This window comes from Theobroma cacao, chromosome 7 (genome assembly GCF_053813885.1).
Source record: "Theobroma cacao isolate CCN51 chromosome 7, ASM5381388v1, whole genome shotgun sequence".
Classification (NCBI taxonomy): domain Eukaryota; kingdom Viridiplantae; phylum Streptophyta; class Magnoliopsida; order Malvales; family Malvaceae; genus Theobroma; species Theobroma cacao.
Genome location: NC_142645.1, coordinates 36,010,096 through 36,035,926, shown reverse-complemented (window position 1 = coordinate 36,035,926; position 25,831 = coordinate 36,010,096). Strand labels below are relative to the sequence as shown.

At 33.6% G+C, this 25,831-nt stretch overlaps 1 protein-coding gene across 2 annotated transcripts; it reads left to right on the top strand.

The window, feature by feature from the left end:
- Nucleotides 1–16,617: 16,617 nt before the first annotated feature.
- Nucleotides 16,618–24,333, top strand: CYCB3;1 (cyclin b3;1). 2 transcript variants are annotated; one of them, XM_018124532.2, is made up of 23 exons: nucleotides 16,618–16,777; nucleotides 16,940–16,991; nucleotides 17,087–17,138; nucleotides 17,246–17,303; nucleotides 17,399–17,447; nucleotides 17,538–17,631; nucleotides 17,721–17,750; nucleotides 18,253–18,310; nucleotides 18,974–19,031; nucleotides 19,116–19,203; nucleotides 19,344–19,373; nucleotides 19,472–19,496; nucleotides 19,678–19,708; nucleotides 19,812–19,905; nucleotides 20,849–20,903; nucleotides 21,088–21,375; nucleotides 21,452–21,574; nucleotides 22,283–22,372; nucleotides 22,498–22,659; nucleotides 22,765–22,824; nucleotides 23,137–23,235; nucleotides 23,488–23,666; nucleotides 23,745–24,333. In XM_018124532.2, exons 1-23 carry the CDS (start codon nucleotides 16,763–16,765, stop codon nucleotides 23,881–23,883), a joined length of 1,929 nt encoding a protein of 642 aa, XP_017980021.2. In that variant the 5' UTR covers nucleotides 16,618–16,762; the 3' UTR covers nucleotides 23,884–24,333. The 2 variants fall into 2 exon arrangements, with proteins under 2 accessions (XP_017980021.2, XP_017980023.2); XM_018124534.2 differs by lacking the exon at nucleotides 17,721–17,750.
- Nucleotides 24,334–25,831: the final 1,498 nt, after the last annotated feature.

Genomic DNA, 25,831 nt, shown 5'->3' with positions numbered 1-25,831 from the left:
CCAATCTTGGCATGTTTGAGAGTTATTAATCACCAATTTAGACAAACTCACTTCAAAATCCTTTTCCATAGCACTATCTTTTTCTCCTTGTTAACCTCATTGGTTGCAAAGTAAGATGACCTAAGTTGGCATTTTCTTTGTTTTTTTTTTTTAATTAGAAGGATAGAAATTCAAACGTTGCTCTCTAAATAAAGAATCATATATTAATCAATGAATCAAATGCTCAGATGCATTTTCTTTATTGTTCTTCTTGAAGAAAAACTCATATTTTGACACACATGTTGCAAGCTAAAAAGGTCCATAAATTCTCTATCCTCAAATGTTTTTTCCTTAACTTAGGACTTAGACCACTCCTGGCCATGCTCACATATTTTCTTTTTAGTAATTGGACATGCATTTTAGCTTTAACATTCCTAAACTTAGCAATAAAGTCCTCCAAGTTTTGCCTAGGTTGTTGCCTAATCTCTTTTTGGATAGATCAGCCATAGTTATGTCAGGCCTAGTTCTGTAAACTGTGCATGGAACATGGCCTTAAACTGAAGCCAACTTTGCATTGAGTTTGGGGGTAAGGCTATATACTAGTTAAAGGCGGTTCCAATCAAAGAATTCTCAAATAACCTAAATTTAGCAAAGTCATTATCATCTCCACATTGTATGAATAAAGGTAAAATATTCAAATTTTTAAAAAATTTTGTTTATTATTTTATATTTTAAAATAAATTTACTTTAAATCTTCACGTACATGTATATTATTGCTAATGTTATGTATATTAACGTTAAGTGCTAATGTTACTTATTATTATATGATTATAATGTTAAGAGTAAATATTATTATTATTACATATATATTTTACCTTTAAATTACATTATAACATTTAAATATTTGATAGTTTAACTGTCAAGCTCGACCTTATAAAATACTTGCCATGTCATTCATGTGATTGACAATATGCTTACATACTTGGAAAGCCCTGAAAAATTGTCAAAAGTCGATAGTGTACCTAATGGTGCAACTAAGTTGAATTAAGCCTCGAACTAGATCAAAGAGAGATTTTAAGATGAAATTGAAAATTTTAAAGTCCCAGAATGACTTAAAATGGTGATTCGGGGTTTGAGAACCGATTTAGAGTCAAATTAGAATTTTCATGATCTAGGGGTAAAATGGTCATTTTGCCACTCGAGGTTAAAAATTGGAATGTTGGAAGAAGTTTTTGATCAAGATTGACTATTTAGAACATAATTTGAGTTTGAGAAGTGAAAAATTATAATTTCAATAGTTTTTTGAACATAGGGGTAAAAAAGTCATTTTACCATCCTAAGGGCAAAATGGTAATTTTACACCACCCAACACTTGTCCAGCACATGGATTTTACCTAATATTATCATGGATAATTGAGAAAATTTAAGTGGTGGAGAGAGATTGCTTAATTGGTAAGTATGAGACATGGACCAATGGAATGGTGACATGTGTCAAGTTTACATCCATTTATTATTTAGCTTTTAAATTAGTATAAAATCAGCTTATTTCCTTCATATGGCCGGCCAAAACAAGAAGTGAAGAGGAAAGGAAAGAACACAAACCCTAGGTGGGAAACTTGAAGAAAAAGTGTGGGATTTCAAGGAATTAAGCTAATAAAAGTAAAATTTTGTGATTTTATCTTGTGATTTACACTACCCATGCTTTCTTTTTCATTTTCCATGCTTAGAACTCAAGTTTGCATGATGAACCCATGCTAGCCGAATTTGAGAGGAGAGGTTTTGAGCATTGATTTTGCTAGATTTCAAGCTAATTAAGTGTTTTTAGTTGTTTGGTTATGGAAAGTATGAAAATCTAGCAAGGAATCACTTTGTTCTTCACAAACCCACAAGAGGCTGAATTTTCTAGGGAGGATATTGAGGCTGAAATTGATGATATTTCACGATATTTTGGTGGTATTTAATGATTGGTGAGGCTAGAAATTTAATGGGAAATTTTTGCATGAAAATCTGAATTTTTACCTAATGTATAGACATGTGCCATTTATGGTTCGGATTGATAAATTGAATCATATTCACAGTCATTGAGGTATTTTAAGTATAATTGGAGTGTAGAAAGTGAAAGAAATCTATTTGGAGTTAAATTGGAGGTTTTAGCCAATCACATCGAAAATAGTGCGAATTATGTCGAATACCGTATTTAAACGGTTATTCGGACATTTTACATCACATTTCGTGCATTCATATAGATTTATAGAGCCTGAAATAGTTTATGATAAATTGATATAATTTATTGAAATTCGTGTCACGTATGATGTATAGGTGGTGAGCCCTCTAACAAGGGTAAAGAGTTTGTGCCCGAAGACCAAAAAATAGGAGTATATCGAACTCCTAGAACTGTGAGTAACCTTATCATCATTTTAATTATCTAAAGTGGTCTTTTTATTCGATTTTGTGAATTTTATGGAAAATAAATTAAATGATTAATTTTTCGATTTTATAAATAAAATGTGATTTAATGAAATGATTTCATAAAATTGTATTAAAATTGAATGATGGCTTTGAAAATAGAGTAACTGGTGACCACTTGATGTGTTGTAATTTATGGCTTTAATTGATGGCTTATGATTATGTGTTGGCATGACTGGCTGGGATTGTGGTTTGTGAACTGTATGAATTGTTCTGTTTTACATCTACAGGTTGGGTAGTATAATATTAGTCATGTTATGCTATCAAAATTTTATTGTATGGTGGGTTTAGCTTGCTGCAGTGGGCGGGTTCTATGGATCAGCCTATTAAAAGGGCACAGAATCTGGTTATATATGTACCTCGGTTGGAGAGGCGCGTAGGGTATCTCCTGAGGTATGGTTAGAGTTCACATCACGCCGAACCACCTCGTGATGATGAACTCCGCTAACGCCAAGGAACGACTGTGTTTTTCAAACTAAAAATATGTTTATGTGCATACAAAACTTTTTAACAGTCTTGGCGGACTCGGTTAAATGCCTCGGCCAAGGTATTCTCTAGAATGATTTTGGTAGGAGCCAAGCTTTTAAGATATTCATAAGCCATGTTGATTATTTAAATGAAATGAATATTTATGTTATGAAATACATATTGAAATAGAATATTTTAATCGTCTCCTTTTACTAAACTTTAGATATTTTGAATGGTGTTTGTTTACTCACTGGGATTATAAAATCTCACCACCCTCCTTTTCACCCATTTCAGGCTCAAAATAGGCAGTAGATAGCTTATTTCACCGAGGCTACCGTTGGGTTACATCTTCCAAACTGTAAGTTCACAGTCTCCCTTTACTTTTGGTTATACGGGAGCCCACTGGTTATTGTAAATTAAATTAAATATTTTGGTTTACTGTATTACAATATGTATGAATTTATTTTGCTTTTACGCTGTAAAAAAAATTATTTACATATAACTCTAAAAATAGTGTTTAATAAGAAAATAGAATATTTTATTGAATATTTTTATTATATTCAAATAATCGTAATTTCATTTTAAATGAAGGTGTTAGATGTTTAAACTTATTTTTTATTATGAATTACGTGTTTGTACTCGCTTACTACATTTTAGCGGATTTAGAGATTTTTGAGGAAAAATTACCAAAATGCCCCTGGGAGGAAAAATTTATTTTTCTATTGTTTTCAATCCGAAATAGTTTATAATCTCTCAAAACATGATTTTAGTAACTAATACTCATGGGGGAAGCGAGAAAACTGATGTTAAGCCTTGCTAGGTTTTGATTGACATTTTGGGTAATGAATGTCTATCGGGGATGTCGCGGTAGTTGTCACCTGCTCGATGGGAGTTTCGGGTCGTGACAATTCGATTGGTATCAGAGTTTTTGGTTTTAAAGATCAGAGTTTTTAGTTTTAAAGTCATTTTAAAATTTATAGTGTCAGTGTGGCCCCTAGTTAAGTTAAGTTAAGTTAGGTTAGGTTGAATAGAATGTATGCAACTACATATAAAGTCTAAGGTTGATTAAATTTGCCTTGTTCCCTTGTATAGATTGCCATGCCTCCTCGACGTGGACTCCTACCTCTCACTAGATCGGTTGGGAGGGGAAGAGGTCGTTCCCAACGTCGTCAACTAGATGCAGTAAAGGAGGAACCGGCTGCATTCACCATTCGGGAAGCACCTGCTGCTGAGCAGGCCGAGACTCCTCCACATTCTCCACATTCTTCACATCCTCTGCCACCTACTGGTACTCCTGCCATGTCTCCTGAGGTAGTCCAAGCATTAGCAGCTTTCTTTACCGCTATTGTTGGCCAGGCTCAAGCTAGTCAAGCTCCTCCTATAGTACCACCAATTGCTCCTTCAGTACCACCACCCCCACCTCTAGTTCCACCGCCAGTACAAGATGTATCTATTGCTAAGAAGTTGAAGGAAGCTAGACAATTGGGTTACATTTTTTTTACGGGCGATTTGGATGCCACCGTAGCCAAAGCTTCGATTAATCAAGTTTCGAAGACATTGTCTGATATGAGGTTGGATGATCACCTGAAGCTAATGGTGGCCACGAGATTACAAGAGAAGAGAGCCCGTACATGGTGGAATTCAGTAAAATCCCATTCCACTACTCCTCTGACCTAGTCAGACTTTCTAATAGCATGTTTGGTTGGGGGAATGGCTAAGCCATTCCCCCTTTATTCCCAAGGAATTTTTATTCCTTTGTTTGGTTGGAAAATGATACAAGGAATAGCCATTCCATAGGAATGGCTATTCTTCAAAATCCTTTAAAACCAAGGAATAGCTAATACCACCCTCCCCCATGGTATTAGCTATTCCATGGTTGAGGAATAAATTTAAAAATGAATAAAGACAAAAATACCCCTTACAAGTTTGAAAATTTACAACTTTATTAGTATAAAATATTATTTTTCTCTCTCTCCTCTTTCTCTCACTTGATTCCAATTTTTAATAAAATATTAATATTAAATTATAAATAAAATATTAATATTTAAATTATCAATTATTAATAAAATAAATTATAAATTATTCCTATTTAAAAACAAAATAAATTATAAATAAATAAACATAATATCATTTAAATTAGATAAACAATATTAATAATTAAATCATCAATTATTAATATTTAAATAAATTACCAATTATTAATATTTAAAAAATAAAATAAAAAATTAATCATAATAATATTTAAATTAAATAAAATATTAATATTTAAATTATCTATTATTAATATTTTAAATAAATAATCAATTATTAATTTTCAAAAATAAAATAAAATAAAACAATTGATCATCATAATATTTAAATTAAATAAAATATTAATATTTTAAAAAATAAATAAATATTAATATTGAAATTAAATAAAATATTAATATTTTAAAAAATAAATAAATATTAATATTGAAATTATCAATTATTAATATTTTAAATAAATTATCAATTATTAATATTTTAAAAATAAAATAAAATAAAAATTAATCATAATAATATTTAAATTAAATAAATGTTAATATTTAAATGATTTATTATTAATATTTTAATTAAATTCTAGATTATTAATATTTAAAAAATCTAATAAAAATAAAATGTCACATAAATAATAAAGGGTGTTTTTGTCTTTTTATTTTCTATTCCTTTCTTATTCCAAAATTATTGTTATCAACCAAACACTACAATAAGTCATAATAATTATTCCTGTTCTATTCCCTTTGTCATACCAAACTAAGTAATAACTATTCTATTCTATTCCCACCTCATTCTATTCCCACATAATAACTATTCTATTCCATTCCTATCTATTCCGCCAACCAAACGTACCATAAGAGAATTTGATGGTTAGTATTTCACTTATTTCCATCAGAAAAAAAAAGAAGAAAGAATTTCTGAGTTTGAAACAGGGAAACTTAATGGTAGAGGAGTACAAGACTCGTTTTAACGAGTTGATGTTATATGTGTCGGATCTGGTGAAATTTGAGCAATATCAGGCCAGTTATTTTGAGGAAGGGCTCCGTAATGAGATTAGAGAGCGGATGACAGTGACTGGTAGGGAGCCACATAAAGAGGTGGTACAGATGGCTTTAAGGCCGAGAAGCTTGCAAATGAAAATAGGAGGATTCCGACAGAGTTTGCAAAGAGGAAAAATCTGAGTATATCTTCCAGTCAACCACCAAAAAGGAGCAAAGACTCATCTGCTTCAAGGAGTACTACCTCTGTTTCAGTGACATCTCCTCGACCTCTATTTTCACAAGCACAGCAGAGGCCTCTGAGATTCAGTAGATCTGCGATGACTTATTTTGGGAAGAGTTTCAGAAGTTCTGATAGATTCAAAAGGTGTGGAAAGAATCATATTGGGCAGTGTAGGGGACCAGTACGATGTTATCATTGTGATCAGTCGGGCCACATTAAGAGTGAGTGCCCACAACTAGGACGGGCTACTGCAATTACTCCATCTCCACCAGCTCGTACGGATATGTAGAGGAGAGATCTTTCTGGGTTACCACTGAGGCAGGGAGTGGCTATACAGTCTAGTGTAGAGAGTAACACCTCGGCGTATCCACCTTCAAGACCACAGACTCGTACTTTGACAAGAGTCTTCGCTGTGATTGAAGATGAGGCACGGGTTCGACCTGGAGTAGTGACAGGTACTATGTTTTTATTTGATAAAGATGCTTATGTTTTGATAGATTCTGTCTCAAATAGGTCTTATGTGAGTATGGCATTTGCATCAATTGTTTATAAAAACCTGTCACCATTAGAGGAATAAATTGTAATTCACACTCATTTAGGAGAGAAGCTAGTTAAAAATAGTTGTTACAGAGATTGTGGAGTAATGGTTGGTGAGGAAGAATTTAGGGGTGACTTGATTCCTCTAGAGATCCAACATTTTGATTTGATATTGGGTATGGACTGGTTAACTGCACATCGGGCGAATGTAGATTATTTTAGGAAAGAAGTTATTTTTTAGAATTCGGAGGGAACAGAGATTATATTTGTAGGGAAACGTCGAGTATTACCGTCCTGTGTAATCTCGGCCATTAAGGCTTTGAAACTAGTACAGAAAGGGTATTCGGTTTATTTGGCACTCGTGATCGATACTTCAAAAGGGGAACCTAGGTTAGAGGATGTCCCAATAGTAAGTGAGTTTCTTAACGTATTTCCTGATGAGTTACCAATACTACCTCCTGAGCGAGAGCTTGAGTTCCCTATTGATTTACTTCCGGGTACCGCACCTATTTCTATCCCTCCATATCGAATGGCTTCAACGGAGTTGAAGGAACTAAAAGTCCAGCTGCAAGATTTGGTGGATAAGGATTTTATTCACCCTAGCACTTTTCCTTGGGGAGCACCAGTCCTATTTGTAAAAAAAAAAGATGGCACTCTTCGATTGTGTATCTATTACCGTCAGCTGAATCGAGTGACCATCAAGAATAAATACCCTCTACCACAGATCGATGATCTTTTTGATCAATTACGAGGTGCTATGGTGTTTTCTAAGATTGATTTGAGGTCTGGGTATTATCAGTTGAAGATTAAAGAGCAAGATGTACCCAAGACTACTTTTAGGATGCGTTATGGGTATTATGAGTTTCTGGTGATGCTGTTTGGTTTGACCAATGCCCCGGCAGCTTTTATGGATCTTATGAAGAGGGTGTTCCATCCATACTTGGATAAGTTCGTGATAGTATTCATAGATTACATCCTGGTTTATTCGAAGAATGATGATGAACATGCTGCCCATTTACACATCGTGTTGCAAACTTTACGCGAGAGACAACTCTATGCCAAGTTCTCTAAATGTGATTTCTAGTTGAAGGAAGTGGTTTTCTTGGGACATATGGTGTCTAAAGCTGGAATTTATGTCGATCCCAAGAAGATTGAAGCAATCTTGCAATGGAAGCAACCGAAAACGGTAACAGAGATTCGTAGTTTTCTTGGCTTAGCAAGTTTTTATCGGAGGTTTGTTTAAGGATTTTCATTGATAGCTACTCCTCTGACTCGTTTGACGTGTAAAGGAGTTAAGTTTGAGTGGGATGATGCTTGTGAGAGTCGATTTCAAGAGCCAAAGAACCAGTTAACCTCCGCTCCCGTTCTGACACTTTCGATTGGTGAGAAAGAATTTGTGATATACAGTGATGCCTCTAAGTTAGGATTAGGGTGCGTATTGATGCAAGATGAAAAAGTAATAGCCTATGCTTCCCGGTAGTTGAAGAAGCATGAGATGAATTACCCTACCCATGATTTGGAGTTAGCAGCAATAGTCTTTGCATTGAAGATTTGGAGGCATTACTTATATGGTGAGCGTTGTCGGATTTTTACCAACCATAAGAGTTTGAAATACTTGCTCACCCAAAAAGAGCTTAACTTGAGATAGAGACGATGGTTGGAGTTGATTAAGGATTACGACTTGGTGATTGATTATCATCCGAGGAAGGCAAATGTTGTAGCGGATGCTTTAAGTCATAAATCCTCATCTTCATTAGTAGTATTTCAGAGTTCTTATTTTTCGATATTACTTGAGATGAAATCTCTAAGGATCCAGTTGAATAATGGTGAGGATGGAACCCTACTTGCTAGTTTCGTTGTGAGACCTTCATTGTTGAATCAGATCCGAGAATTGCAGAAATCCAATGATGAGTTGAAGCAGGAAGTTCAAAAGCTGCAAGATGGAGAAACTAGTGAGTTTAGACTTAGTGATGATGGTACTTTGATGCTTAGAAACCGAGTTTGTATCCCTAAGGATAACCAATTGAGACAAGCGATTTTAGAAGAAGCTTATTATTCCGCCTACGCTTTACATCTAGGAAGCACCAAGATGTATCAGACCATTAAAGAAAGTTATTGGTGGTCGGATATGAAACGAGACATAGTAGAGTTTTTAGCGAAATGTTTCACATACCAACAGATCAGGGCGGAACATCAGAAAGCATCGGGTATTCTTCAACCTTTACCGATTCTTGAATGGAAGTGGGAACACGTGACTATGGACTTTGTATTGGGTTTACCATGGACACAGAGTGGGAAGGATGCTATTTGGGTGATTGTGGATAGATTGACTAAGTCCGCCCATTTCTTGGCTATCCATAGCACGTATTCTATTGAAAAACTGACGAAACTTTATATAGATGAGATTGTGAGATTGCACGGAGTTCCAGTTTCTATTGTGTCAGATCGAGACCCTCAGTTTACTTCTCGATTTTGGACAAAATTTCAAGAAGTTCTCGAAACTAAATTGAGATTTAGCACTGCCTTTCATCCGCAGACTGATGGTCAATTTGAAAAGACTATTTAGACTCTAGAAGATATGTTACGGGCTTGTGTCATTGACTTTATTGGGAGTTGGGACAGACACTTGCCATTGGTGGAGTTCGCGTATAACAACAGTTTTCAATCTAGTATTGGGATGGCACCATACGAGGCTCTGTATGGAAGAAAGTGCCGAACTCAGCTCTGTTGGGATGAAGTGGGTGAGAGGAAACTGATTAATGTGGAATTGAATGATCTGACAAATGACAAGGTTAAGGTTATCCGAGAGTGATTAAAGATAGCTCAAGATAGGCAGAAGAGTTATTCTGATAAACGAAGGAAAGATTTGGAGTTTGAAGTTGACGATAAAGTTTTTCTTAAGGTTTCTCCTTGGAAAGGTAATAATTTGAAAATTTTGAAGTATTAAATCTTATTTGATTATATTGTTATGATAAATTGTGGTATTTTATTGGATAATGAAATGTGTGATTCGATTTGCGAAGCGAGGAAACCTCAATTCGAGATACATTGGACCCTTTCATATCATTGAAAGGATTGGGCCAGTGGCTTACAGACTTGAATTACCCCCAGAGTTAGATCGGATCCATAATGTCTTCCACGTCTCGATGTTGAAAAAGTATGTTCTCGATCCCTCCCATATTCTAGAGACACCACCGATAGAGTTGCATGAAGATTTGAAATTCGAGGTGCAGCCTGTACGTATTCTAGATCGAAAGGATCGAGTGCTAAGGAACAAGAGCATTCCAATGGTGAAAGTGTTGTGGAAGAATGCTCAAATGAAGGAGATGACGTGGGAAGTCGAGCATCAGATGAGAAACCAATATCCACATCTTTTCTTCGAATCCGGTAAGTGAAATTTTGAGGTCAAAATTTTATTTTAACGGGGGTAGTGCTGTCAAGCCTGACCTTATAAATACTTGCCATGTCATTCATGTGATTGACAATATGCTTGCATACTTGAAAAGCCTCAAAAAATTATCAAAAGTCAGTAGTGCACCTAGTGGTTCAACTAAGTTGAATTAAGCCTCAAACTAGATCAAAGAGAGATTTTAAGATGAAATTGAAAATTTTAAAGTCCCAAAATGACTTAAAATGGTGATTCAGAGTTCGATGACCGATTTAAAGTCAAATTAGAATTTTCATGATTCAGGGGCAAAATGGTCATTTTGCCACTCGAGGTTAAAATTGGAATGTTGGAAGAAGTTTTTGATCAAGATTGACTATTTAGAACATAATTTGAGTTTGAGAAGTGAAAATTTTTAATTCCGATATTTTTCGAACATAGGGGTAAAATAGTCATTTTGCCACCCTATGGGCAAAATGGTAATTTTACACCACCCAACACTTGTCCAGCACATGAATTTTACCTAATATTATCATGGATAATTGAGAAAATTTAAGTGGTGGAGAGAGATTGCTTAATGGGTAAGTATGAGACATGGACCAATGAAATGGTGACATGTGTCAAGTTTATATCCATTTATTATTTAGCTTTAAAATTAGCATAAAATCAGCTTATTTCCTTCATATGGCCGCCCAAAACAAAAAGTGAAGAGGAAAGGAAAGAACACAAATCCTAGGTGGGAAAATTGAAGAAAAAGTGTGAGATTTCAGGGAATTAAGCTAATAAAAGTAAAATTTTATGATTTTATCTTGTGATTTACACTACCCATGCTTTCTTTTTCATTTTTCATGCTTAGAACCCAAGTTTGTATGATGAACCCATGCTGGCCGAATTTAAGAGGAGAGGTTTTGAGCATTGATTTTGCTAGATTTCAAGCTAATTAAGTGTTTTTAGTTGTTTGGTAATGGAAAGTATGAAAATCTAGCAAGGAATCACTTTGTTCTTCACAAACCCACAAGAGGCCAAATTTTCTAGGGAGGATATTGAGGCTGAAGTTGATGATTTCATGATATTTTGGTGGTATTTAATGATTGGTGAGGCTAGAAATTTAATGAGAAATTTTGACATGAAAATCTGAATTTTTACCTATAGACATGTGCGATTTATGGTTCGGACTGATAAATTGAATCATATTCACAGTCATTGAGGTATTTTAAGTATAATTGGAGTGTAGAAAGTGAAAGAAATCGATTTGGAGTTAAATTTGAGGTTTTAGCCAATTACACTGAGAATAGTGCGAATTAAGTCGAATACCGTATTTAAACGGTTATTCGGACATTTTGCATCACATTTCATGCATTCCTATAGATTTATAAAGCCTAAAATAGTTTATGATAAATTGATATAATTTATTGAAATTCGTGTCACGTATGATGTATAAGTGGTGAGCCCTCTAATAAAGGTAAAGAGATTATGCCCGAAGACCGAGAATAGGAGTATATCGAACTCCTAGAACTGTGAGTAACCTTATCATCATTTTAATTATCTAAAGTGGTCTTTTTATTCGATTTTGTGAATTTTATGGAAAATGAATTAAATGATTAATTTTTCAATTTTATAAATAAAATGTGATTTAATGAAATGATTTCATAAAATTATATTGAAATTGAATGATGGCTTTGAAAATAGAGTAACTAGAGACCACTTGATGTGTTGGAATTTATGGCTTTAATTGATGGCTTATGATTATGTGTTGGCATGACTGGCTGAGATTATGGTTTGTGAACTTTATGAATTGTTCTGTTTTACATCTACAGGCTGGGTAGTATAATATTAGTCACGTTATGTTGTCAAAATTTTATTGTATGGTGGGTTTAGCTTGTTGTAGTGGGCGGGTTTTGTGGACCAGCCTATTAGAGGGGCACAGAATCCGGTTATATATGTACCTCAATTGGAGAGGCGCGTAGGGTATCTCTTGAGGTATGGTTAGAGTTCACGTCATGTCGAACCACCTCGTGATGATGAACTCCGCTAATGCCAAGGAACGACTGTGTTTTCCAAACTAAAAATATGTTTATGTGTATACAAAACTTTTTAACAGCCTTGACAGACTCGGTTAAATGCCTCGACCAAGGTATTTTCGAGAATGATTTTGGCAGGAGCCAAGCTTTTAAGATACTCATAAGCCATGTTGATTATTTAAATGAAATGAATATTTATGTTATGAAATACATATTGAGATAGAATATTTTAATTGTCTCATTTTACTCAACATTAGATATTTTGTGTCACGACCCGAAACTCCCATCGAGCCCGTGACAACCGTCGCGATGTCCCGATAGGCACTCATTACCCCGAATGTCGATCGAAACCTCGCAAGGCTTAGCATCAGCTTCCGCATCTCCCCAGTGAGCGACAGTTATTAAATCTCAGTTTTCAAAAAAATCATAAGTCATTTCCAAATCAAAACAATAAAATATTACTTTCTGGCTTACAGGGGCATTTTCATCATTTTTCTTCAAAAATATCGAAACTCGCCAAAAACATGGTGTAAAAGCTAAATATATTCATACATACTTTAAATCAAATAACTGAAGAATAAAATTACTTTTACAGTGACATGTGGGCCCCCAACTGACTAAGAAAATGTAGGGCTACGAACCCTTACTTTCTAGGATGCAACTCTGAGATTAATTCTCGTCTTAATCAACTATCAACAAACTGTCCTGAGCTTGAAAAATGGATAAGAAGAGGGGTGAGATTAAATAATCCCAGTGAGTAAACAATTACCATCAAAAGCATCTAAAGCCGAGTAGATGGAGACAATTTAAAAACATTATATCTCAATAATGTTCATAACACAAAATTCGTTTCAATCTATACCAAATAATTTCTTTTCATCAAAATTTCTCGGCTTATGAATTTCTTAAACTTGGCCCTTGCCAGAATCATTCTCGCGGGTACCTTCGTCAAGGTATCCCACTGAGACCGCCAAGGCTGTTCAATGACCCATACCCATAAACATGTTTTCACATCTGACACACAGCTGGTCCTTGGCGTTGGCTGAGTCTCACTCTCACGTGGTGGCCCGAACGTGAGGTGCACTCAAATCATACCTCAGGAGATACTTCACCCAACATCTCCCCTTGAAGGTAAGTATATAATTGGGTTACCGTGCCCCTCTCATAGGCAGTCCACGGAAACCCCCACCACTGCAGTGACCGTTTAATATACCACCAGACCCATAAAATATTCAGCAGCATAATATGGCGAATAAAATTTAATCCAGTCTACCGAGACCAATCCAAAACTATTCATATATTTCATGCCAATCCCAAAATTTTAGCCATCATGCTACCATAGTGTCATAAGCCCCAATTTCAATAACATATAAAATCATAAATTTCAACACAGTCTCCATATACTCAATTTTTCCAAAACAATATTTGATTTCAAAACCAATATAAATCTCATTTTTATTAAAAAAAACATTTTAATTGAAAAACATAATATTTTCTAATTTAAACTCTCCATTTAATAAAAGTATCAAACAAATATAATTACTCTAGATATTTAAGACGATAAATTGTCCACTCACAGTTCTAGGAGTCGATATACTCCTAACCCCAATCTTCAAGCACAATCTCTGTACTTTTATCAGTGTAATTTGCTCACCACCTATCCACAATGTACAATACATAATTCACCATATCAATGCTTGACCATTATAAAATCAATTCAGGCTCGGTATATATGCATGATATGACATGCAACTTATCCGACTACCGCTTAAATGCAGTGCTGACCTAATTCGGCCTATTAACCGATTAAATTACTAACGCGTCCAATTTAATCTCAAATTAATTTTTTTCAGTTTCTATACCTCAATTGCACCCAAATTGACTTAATGTTCCTCAGTGTGGTGCAAATTATCAGTCCCGATAGCAAATTACGAAAATACCCCTAATGGGTAAAAATTCGTATTTTTGCTCCGAAAATTCCCATTATTTTTCTAGACTCATAATTTATCATTATTCATCATAATTCCTCAAATAAATATCAAGATCAGCAGCCAATATTCCCCTAGAAAATTCAGCCAATAATGGTAATGGAGGAAAATGAATTCTTTTCTTGTTGTTTTGTTCCTAAATATACTAAACTAACTTAAAACACTAACATAACTTAAAATCAAATTAATCTAACAAGTTTCTCTCTCCTAACCCATTTTTCAGAATTGAATTCATCCTCATATCACATGATTCAACCATGGAAAATGATGGGAAATGCATGGAAATGATAAATTTTAAGCTAAGCTTGAAAATTCATACATTTTTCACTTAATTTCTTTGAAAATTCATACTTTTTCTTTGTTTTTCTCTCTCTAGGGTTTTGTTTTTGTTTTCTCTCTCTTCTTGCTGGTTTGGCCGGCCATGGGGTCGAAGATGACCTGATTTTTGTACCTTTTAAAAAGGAAAATAATAAATTAATAAAGGCATGACACGTGGCATCATGTCATTGGCCCGTTTTTAAAACTTTAAAATTTTAATCCTTTTTATCTCCACCACACAATTAGTCAATGGTCAAAATGAGGATAAGAGATGACCATGTGCTGAAAAAATGTCCTGGTGGTAGAAAATTACTGTTTTGCCCCTGGGGTGGTAAAATTACCATTTTACCTCTATACTCTAAATTATACCGAAATTAAAATTTTTCACTTCTAAACCTCAAATCATACTCCAATAAGTCAAATTATACTCCAATAAGTCAAATGGAGCCAAAATAATCTTTTTTAAAATTCTCATTTTATCCCCAAGTGACAAATGACCATTTTGCCCCTAGATAGCGAAAATTTCGATTTGACTCCAAATTGATCTTCGAACTCCGAATTACCATATTAAACCATTCTGGGACGTTAAAATTCTTAATTTCATCGTAAATTCTCTATTTGATCTAGTTCGAGGCTTAAATCAACTTTGTTGTACCTCTAGGTACAATACCGACTTTTGTAAATTCTTCGAGACTCTCCTAGCATGTAAACATACTATCCATCACATGTATGTCATGACAAATATTTTTATAGAGTCGGGCTTGTCATCTTCTCCCCCACTTGGATCAACCATATGATCCTTCTTGATGACCGATTTTGACATCCGATTAAATATTAATATTTTAATATTATTTCATTAATAAAATATTATTTTATTCTAAAAATTTTATCTTGTCTCCTTGATACCCAAAATACCTTATTATGCCTTACTTGACTTCTGAATCGCCTTTTATCTTAAAAATTCTCCTTTGATAAAATTATTATTATTATATTGTTATTTTCTCACTTTTGGAATATTTTATCCTAAACTACTCCTTTCATCTTTTATCACTTTTAAACATTTTAATTGACCTCAATTTGCATTCGATCAACTTTATTTATCACCATATCAAAGTATGGGGTATTTCATTTTGAATGGTGTTTGTTTACTCACTAGGATTATAAAATCTCATCACCCTCATTTCCACTAATTTCAGGCTCAGAATAAGCTGTAGATAGCTGATTTCACCGAGGCTACCATTGGGTTGCATCTTCCAAACTGTAGGTTCAGTCTCTTTTTACTTTTGGTTATACGGGGGCCCACTGGTTATTGTAAATTAAATTAAATATTTTGATTTACTGTATCACAATATGTATGAATTTATTTTGCTTTACACTGCAAAAAAAAATTATTTACGTATAACTCTAAAAATAGTGTTTAATAACAAAATAGAATATTTTATTAAATATTTTTATTATATTCAAATAATCGTAATTTCATTTTAAATGAAGGTGTTAGATGTTTAAACTTATTTTTTATTATGAATTACGTGTTTGTACTCGCTTACTACATTTTAGCGGATTTCGAGATTTTTGAGAAAAAATGACCAAAATGCCCCTGTGAGGAAAAATTTATTTTTCTATTGTTTTAAATCTGAAATAGTTTATAATCTCTCAAAACATGATTTTAGTAACTAATACTTATGGGGGAAGCGAGAAAAACTGATGTTAAGCGTTGCGAGGTTTCGATTGACATTCCGAGTAATGAATGTTTATCGGGACGTCGCGACAGTTGTTACGGGCTCGATGAGAGTTCTGGGTCGTGACATTAACTTAATTAAAGTAATTGCACTTGGGCATTTAGTGTATTAGTTGGTGCATGATTCCCTGTCTAAAGAGTAGAAATCGAATTGAATGCCCTTTCTACCAATTAAAAAAAAACCTAATTAAAGTATTTAATATAATATTAATGTAGAAAAATGATATTTATATCTCAATGTAAAAGAGTGAAATTAAAAATAAAACTTACATACTATTTAGTATAAAATAAATAAAATTATATATTACACACATTATTTACCTATTAAACTATTTAACAAGTTTTTGGTTATTTTTTTAATTCTATTATTTGACCTTACAAGAAGGTCAACCTCACCTATTAACTGCCTTTTTCCGGTAATAAATTTATCTAGTCACAGGATACGTAAACAAAATAATAGAAAATTATTCCAATTCCCACGGAAAAGAAGGGAGGGTATAATGGTAAAATGAGAAACAATTTGAAACGCAAAAGTGGAGAAGACAGGCGGGCGACTTCATAGATCTCAGATTTCAAAAGCAACGGTTAACCAAGAAGAACAGATCAAGAAAGATCCAAGAACATGACATCTCTCAAGGTTTTTTGATTTTGATCTCACTGCCTTTTCTTCTTAATTAATTAATAATTATAATAATGCCTTCGCTCGTTTCGTTTCATAATTCTTTCTTTGATTTTGAATTTTGATATAATACACAATTAGTTAGGGTTTCATATCCATGATTATATTCTTTCATTCCAGGGAAAACCAGGTGTTAGTAAAGCAGCTGCACACGGCTTCACTCGCAGGAGTGGTACTGTACTCGTTCCCTTCTTTCTCTATTCCGATTACCTTTTCTCTTTTAGATATGTTCACCTTCAATCTTGATTTCTTTTGCCCTGTCTAAAGGTTTCAAAATTTATTCGCAAAATGAAAAGCCCAAAAATGAAGCCTCTACTATGTAAGTTTGCTTCTGTTATAGAACTATGTCTTTCTTTTTTAAAAAAAAATAATTTGATTATTTTCCAAACTGATTTTACATTTTATTTAATTATTCTTTTTTTCTAGGATGAAGTCAGCCGTAGGTAGCAAAGGAGCCCCTCTGACTACTGCAAGTGATTCGAAGGTTAATACTAATTTCATTGCTTTTATTATTTAAGCATGCAATGTTTCAAGCTCTGGATTTTACGTTGATGTGTAACTTTCGAATATAATTTAAAGGGCGCTTTGAAGAATATGGCAAATAGTAAAGCCAAGCGTGATACTTCTGGTATGGTTCATCTCTAACAAATTTGTCATAAGCGTCTAATTCCAGGCTGTTGGAATGTTATTTATCGTTCTTTATATGCCCCATTTTCAGCAAACAAAATTGTTCAAAGAAAAGCTTTGGCAGATCTTAGCAATCGTACTTCTAATGTTTCTGCAACTAAAGTTTATGATGGCTCCAAACCAATGTGAGTGAGTCAAATGTTATACTTTGAATTCTTAGCACTTGCTGGTATTGCATTGATTGTTTATCAGTACTTGCTCTTTTGTAATGCAGGAAGAATGAGAGAAATGCATTTTTGGAAGGGTATGAAAGCTAATTGGTGTTATTGTGTCCTATATGTGGAACTGATATTTCCAGGATTTCAGGACCTATAGACCCTCGTTAATTTTGTCAATCAATTTGATATTATTATGGATAAAGTTATCAAAATTTATTTAAGAGTAAACCTTGTTTGTTTTTTCATTTTTATGGTCCAAGCATGTGTTTCTCCTGGTATTTTTTTGGGTGCAATGTGTTTCCTTTTGTGTGTAATTCAGCTCCACTTTATGATTTATCTTATCATTTACTTTTTGTTGACATACTTCCACATCCCTTTCCTTGCCTCTCTCTCTTTCCCTCTTTGTCTGTTTCCATTGTTATTGAATGTTTAAAAGTTCCATTTATCCTCAATGGATGTCTACCAACTTTGTAACATGCTATGGAAGAAGATAATAGCCCTGTAAAAGTATTTCTAGATGAATACTTGTATTAAATTTTTATTGTTTATTAGATGGCAGTTAACATGCGCAAAGTACTTTATTTGCAGAGTTTCCGTGGCTCCAGCTGCAAGAACTGTGAATGTCTTCTCCACGAAATCTTTCAAGGTACAAGAACTGAATAAAAAATTAACGCTTTTTTCTTTTTCTCCCCTCCCTGACAAGCCACTGAAACAATATGAGCTCATTCCAGGGGAGAAAATTATTGTAAATTACTAAAAGCTGGAAAACTGTTAGTGCAACTACTTTGACTGCTATTCTTAATGGCATATGGACTATTGATATCATAATCATGAAAATATTTAAATCCACCAAATGGGTTTCTAGGGGATGAGAGGTAAGAAGATAGAAGAGATCTTTAGATTATTGAACAAAGCTGAGAAACTATTGATGGACAAGTATAAGCAATGAGAGTGATATGATCTAGCATTTCTTTTTCTAGTTGGGTTTGATAAGTTCTTGGATGGAGTTTAAGACTTTTAAACTGCTAATCTATTTTAGTTATTTGAAGGTTTTATTCCCATATTTATGGAACCTGTAATTTGGAAATTAAATTGCACACAAAAAGTCCACAATTAATGAACATTATTTGTGAGGTAGTTTTGATATATTCATTTGATTTTCATCTATAAGCAAGAGACAGTTTTTGAAGTATTGCAAGGTTTGCAGCTAATCCTCCATTTTAGTTTTCTTGATGTCATCACCTTTTGTTTTCCATTTTTTATGGAGTTTTCAAGGAATTGATCTATTTCACAATTTCTTTTAAAATAGGGAAAAGAGAAGGACCATCTAGACCAAGGTGCTATTGGTGTTCATACTTCTAAGACAGGTAGCCAGCTATTAATTATAAATTTTTTTTGGTGACTTTCGCTGATTGAACAGCATATAAGAAATTTCTGGTTTCTGAGAACAGAAGGTATTAAAAATCTGAAGACCTCCATGAATGACCAAAGCAATAAAACCAAGAATTCAGATCGTAAATTTGTTGTTACTACCAGCAGGTACACTGTTAATTTGAGTTTCAGATTTTTTTTTGGAGGCAGTGTGAAACCTGCTAGTATGTCTACTGTTTTAAATTTTCCGACCAAGTTATGCTCACTTCAATTAATAGTTTTACATTATATTTTCTTTAATTCTTCAGGTCAACCAACAGCTCACTTGTACCCATGAGGTTAGTGAATCTAAGCACTCTATTTGGATTAATTGATTAAAAGAACGTATATAATACCTCCACTGATGCAATTTCTTATTTCCTTATTCTTCTTGAAGGAAGTCTTTACCAGTTTTAAAGAAGGTGAACCAAGCCTTTGCAAAGTGACATTGTTCGAGGCTATTGAACATATTTCTTTCATTTTGTTTCAAAAAAAAAAAAAATAGTGCTACCCCTCTTTTTTCTCACCATATTTTCTTGTTGGTTGTGCATTGTATCTGCCTCTTATCTGTGTTTTGAATGTCTTGCTCCCCTTTTTCTGCAGGAAAAAACTACAGAACCTAGCAGGAGTATGAGTAAGATGCATGATTCATTTCTCTTAAATTTCCAAATGTGCAAGCACAGAGTTCATCGACTAAGATGGTGTTTCCTTTCTGTTCTCGCCCTTATTTTTATCAGTTAAGGCTAAAGTCTGTGCAAGTGCTAAACAGCAAGCAAACAATGCAAAGAGCAATCTTTGGAGGAATCGAGAGAGTGATGGCTTTGTAATAATGTAAGCAGGAGTTTTAATTTCATTCTGGTTCTTTACTCTGCTATGATTATTGGATAATCTCTTATATTAATGTCAGAATCAAAAACATAAATGAATTACACATTTAGATATCAGTGAGTACAAGAAAAAGTAATTTAGAGAAATAAGGCTGAAGACTTATTCCTCTATTCCTTGAATTGTTTCATGCAGTTCAAGGTTGCCGCAGTCCAGAATTTTAGCTTTCCGATGTTCTGGATTTATAATATTATTTTCAGGTTACCGAAAATATTATATACTAGCTTTGTAGCAAAAAGAATATGAATGATGCTTGCGGTCAATCTTGGTTATGCTTCACATAAGAAAAGGAAAGTGCGTGAAAAATAAATATGCTCTTGTTCTGATTGAATAATGTTGTTTTGTTCCGATTTAATCATTTTGTCTTTTCATTTTTGTTGTTTTGATTTTTGGAGACAATGTAGGAAAACATGGTATTCACAGGTAAATATTTAGAAGGTACAGTGTCCTACATTGAAGTGGTAAATATGGAAACTGAAAGAGGACTGCCTTATCAATATCTTGAGTCTATACCTTCATTGCAAATAAGTTGGGAAATATAAGGAAAAAAAAGTTGGTGCCAACCCTGATGCTTAGATACAGACACCTGGCTTTGCAAATTGTACTGTTGACATGTTCAAGATAACTTGGTTTCTAGGGAGAAAGTGGGAGCTGTTCCATGGCCTATCTTTTTGCTCCTTGTAAAGTCTCGATAGTGACGGAAGTGAAGTGCTATAGTCACCTACTTTAAATGATGAATTTACCACCAAAAATTTGTAGTCTATCCAAATATTAAATCGCATTCTTTTTTTCAAATTGGAGCTCATTTGTGTCAATTTTAATGGTGATTGGTCCTGAAAGGCCTAAAGGTATGAAGCCTGATGATTAATTTGGATTTTTTTGTAACTAGGCCTCCTAAAGTTCAATCTAATGCAGCCGCTAGTATCTTGCCAAGATCTTTCAAGGTATGTGACATGCTATATGTGCCTTCAATGCTTTGTTTTTCAATTAGTTTGCTTCATTTTCTAATGCTTTTGCCTTATACTTTCTGAGTTTGCTTATGGTTATCTGGCTACCATAATCATGTTTATGTGTGCATATTACCCAATTATGCTTATATGAGCTGCTTTGATGTCATTCATTGCCCAGCCAATTGTTAAGACTGCACTCAGGGCTCCCAATGCTCAAAGAACTTCAAAATCCAAGTGTTCATCAGGTTTCAAGAAACCAGTATATGTTGCTGCTATCTCATCCGAGAAAGATTTATTGTGTTCTCATACAGAAAATAATGCAACAATAATTTCCAATGAAATCAATCGGAGGGATCTTCCTTCTAATGGCAACAGTGATGCTAGCACCAACATGCCAGATATCCTTTCCCGGAAGAAAACTACACGTAGGAGATCTTATACATCCTTATTGATGACAAGATCAAAGGTTTGGCCCCAGAAAAATCTACAGTAATGTCTTAACTACACTGTGAAGTTGAATGACTATTAAGAATATTTTGCAGCTATTAGAGGATTATGGTGGAGTCAAGGAAGAAGAAAAGCTACCAGGCATTGATAATGATGGTAATCCATTGGAAGTTGCTCAATACGTTGATGAGATTTATCAATATTATTGGATTACTGAGGTACTTGTTCATTAGGATCATCTTTCTTCCATTACTTATCTTTCTAGAAATGCTTTTAGCTTACTGTGGTCTGGGTGCTAGGCATATTGCACCGCAATTAAGATCCTTCTTGAACACTGAGAGAAGCCAGACCATGGGAATGCATCTCTCTTGATATTAACATAACATCCTATCATTATATTTGTAAGGGGCTTGATCTAATGATAAGTAGCTATAGGAGAGAGACTGATAACACGGATCAATTGTAAAATGGATTGACTCAGCTGAATAAACAGTAACATAGTAAACAAACAGTCATCAGTAATTATCCTTAATTTGTTTGTTCTCGATCAAAAAGAAAGTTAGAGAGTTGCTGATTAGATGATTTAAGGATAATATTTTGTTGTAGTGCCATATGGGCTTTTCTAAAACAGAGATTCATTCTTCATTAGAAACAGAACATCTGCTTTTAAAGTGAAAGTAAAAGAGTAGCAGAGATGTGGTTTTTTAGTTGTAGTTGCCTACCTATTAATCAATCACTGTTGATCCATTTCTCATTTTCTGGTTTAGCTTTGCACCTCTGTTGTTGACGTTTCTAAATCTATGTACATCAAACTCCAACGTTGTTGATATAAGTCTACTTATCTCAATGCCCAATTGTTTGGACCTGTTTTGGCAATGCTTGGGTAACTAGATAATTTTGCTTAAAATGAACTTTATATTCTGCAGGCACAGAATGCATCTCTGGAAAATTATATGTCAATGCAGACAGATATTACTCCTTGTATGAGGGGCATATTGGTCAACTGGCTGATTGAGGTACATTTTGTTTCACATGGTGTTAATGCACCTTTTTGTTCATTATAGTGTTTTACCCTGTGTAACTTATAAGATTTCCAGCTTGCTCATTTTAGATGCTCTGTCCTTCATAACTCTTATAACAGGTGCACCTCAGATTTGATTTAATGCAAGAAACACTTTATCTCATGGTCACCTTGTTAGATCGATTTCTCTCAGAGGTCCAAATAAAGAAGAATGATATGCAGTTGGTTGGTCTTACTACTCTTTTGCTGGCATCAAAATATGAGGATTTTTGGCATCCCAGGGTAAATATTAATGTCACTTTTGCATGGTATCATAATTGTTTTTCAAAGTTGAGTCCTTGCAAAAATCATGTGCTCATTTAATTTTATGCCCTTCATCCTTTACAGGTCAAAGATTTAATCAGTATATCTGCTGAGACTTACACTAGTGAACAAATGCTCAAAATGGTATGCACTTTCTTTTGATATGGAGTTTAAACTTCTGAGAAATGAACATGGTTTGTACATGAATTATTGTTTGCTTTAGTAAGGAGTAAACTTGGTATTTGGACTTGGAATCTATCTGGTTTGTGTATTTTTATTATTTTCAACCCTTATGCTAGAACGCACAATCATAACCTATGGTCATACTTCTAACCCAAAACCCACATGACTCAGATAGATTTAGCTATCATTCAAGCATCTTCAGTGACTTAAATTTTGCCCAACCTGTGTTTGCCTTTATTGTTCTTAACAATACAAAGTAACTTCAATTCGCAGGAGAAGCTTATCCTTAAAAAGTTGAAGTTTCGCCTAAATGCACCTACTCCCTATGTTTTCATGTTAAGGTTTATCAGGGCTGCTCAATCAGACACCAAGGTATGTCATAGCATTTAGAATGTCACTGCTGAATCAGCTATTTAATAAAACCTAAAATTCCCATTAAAAAATGGTGAAGAAAGAAAAGGAGGCAGCTTTTACACATATTGGATCAGTTATATTTGATATATAGGGAGCTTTTATTAGATTTGTATTTGATATTAGGTATTCTTTACTCTTCTAACTTGGACATACTGATTGTTTAAAAGTATGTTGACAATTTCTGTTACTTGTGATGGATATTGCTTTCAGCTTGAACATCTAGCGTTTTACCTCATTGAGCTGTGCTTAGTTGAATATGAAGCTTTGAAGTTCAAGGCGTCCTTGCTATGTGCATCAGCTATCTATGTTGCTCGGTGTACCCTGCAAATGGCTCCATCTTGGACCCCATTGCTTTGCAGATATGCACGCTATGACGTGTCAGAAATCAGGCACATATCTTTAAAGTCTTATTATCTTTTGTAGGTCTTTTTAGTCGTGGATGTTTAATTATGCTTGATTGTCAACAGGGAGTGTGCAGAAATGATTTTAAGATTCCAAAGAGCTGCCAGATCAGGACAGTTGAAGGTCACATATGAAAAATACATGAGTCATGATCTCAGTGGAGTTGCGGCAATCAAACCCTTGGATAAACTTCCTCCAACTTAATGATTTGAGTGTATTGTTCAGTTGTAAATATACATGTCATATATACAGGAAACAGTGTGAAGTCTCTACCAGATAAGACTTTATGTTCCATGGAATTGTGGTTGAAGCTTCTTACCACTTGTACCCCATATTTGTTCTTCATGCATGTATCTTCTGTTTGGTCATTGGCTCATGAGGTGTGTAACTGGAAGGCCTGTTTCCAGTTACTGTTGCTGTGTTGTAGGTTTAGAGTAAAGAGAAGTGTTTAGCTTAACAGGATTTATGCATGCTATAGCAATCAGGCGGTATAAATCGTGTAATTAACTTTTAACTGTGTTGAGGTATTAGCAAGCCCTTGTAGTTATCCTTAGTTTGTTCCTGTTTTTGAGAATGAGATTGCAAGAGTTATATGATAGATTGATAAGAAAATTGATTACAAACGAGAATGTAATTTTGAATGCCTTGATTCTAGCTTTTCTTTTATTTTTTTCTTTTTCTGAAAGCCTTGTTCTAGCTTTGATGATATTTATTTTTCATTTTATGCATAGTTTGGGGTTGTTTTTGTTTGTAGATGATATTTTTTTGGGTAAAATATTTTGATTTCTTTAAATTTTTATTGGAATTATACAGAGATTCATTTATTTTTAAAATGAACATTTCGAATATGCAGGTTCAGTTGTTAGTCGATTGTTGTTACTTTTGTCAATTTATCAATGTGGTAAGAGTAAAAAGATAATTTTACTCTTAATTAATTTTTATAATGACAATTATATAAATTTATTAATTTTTTTAAAAGAAAACTCCCCATTGGGGAGCCTTCATCGGGCTCCCCTCCTTTGGGGAGCACCGTGGGAGCATCAGTTAGTGCTCCCCTCTACGGGGGAGCTCGGGAGGATCAATGGTTTTTATGTTTTTAAAAATATAACATTAATTTTTTAAATTAATAAAACAGAGTATTTTTATTTTTTTTTATTATTTCTGTTAACAGTGTTTGTAATCTTAGAGCGGAGTATCTATTTCAAAAATTAATAATTCTATGTAAACTCGATTAAAATTTAGTAGAGTTAGGGTATTTTACCCTTTTCTTTAAATATTTATATGATTAAATTATGTAATTTTTTTAAATTATAATGTACATGATTTTATATCTATATAAATTGATCATTTTATAATTAGTATTGCATTTTAATTAAATAAAAAATAAGATTCCTTAAATAACTTGTTCCAAGCCAAACTATTTACTTTAAATGAATTGAGAAGAAAAATAAAATTAGTTAAACATTATGTATATAAAAGTATTATAAAAAAAAATTTCATCCAAGCGGGATTGCTGGTTTCCACGGAAGAAAGCTTTGTGAAAGGTCGAGAAGAGAAGGTGCAGTTGTTTTATATGTTATTTGATTCAATAGGAATGAATGAATGCTTCGAGGGGTTTGTTTATGGTCATGGAATGGTGTGGTATTAGGCGTAGACATCTCATCTTGTCTTGTAAATTAATATAAAAATGTATATTTTATTTAGAAATATATTGAGAATTTCAATTAAAAAATGATCTTTTTTTTATTTATGTATAATTCTATAATCTTCAATTCTATAAAAAAATATAACATTTTAAAATATTTTCTTTATTTTATATGTATAAATATTATTTATAAGTAATTTTAAATTATACAATACTATATTCGATACTAAAAAATAAGATTTCGATGCACGATATGTATTTTGATTGAATAATTATGGTTTAGTCATCTTATAATTTTCTTTTTATTATATTAAAATTTTGGGTAAATTATCTCAAGGTAAAATCCAAAAAGCCCCCTAAAACACTTCAAAAGGACATTTTGGTCCTCTTATTTCAAAATTATGTTTTTCGTCCCTTAGTTGTTAACACTGAAATACCCCATACTTTGATATGGTGATAAATAAAGTTGAGCGAATGCAAATTGAAGTCAATTAAAATGTTTAAAAG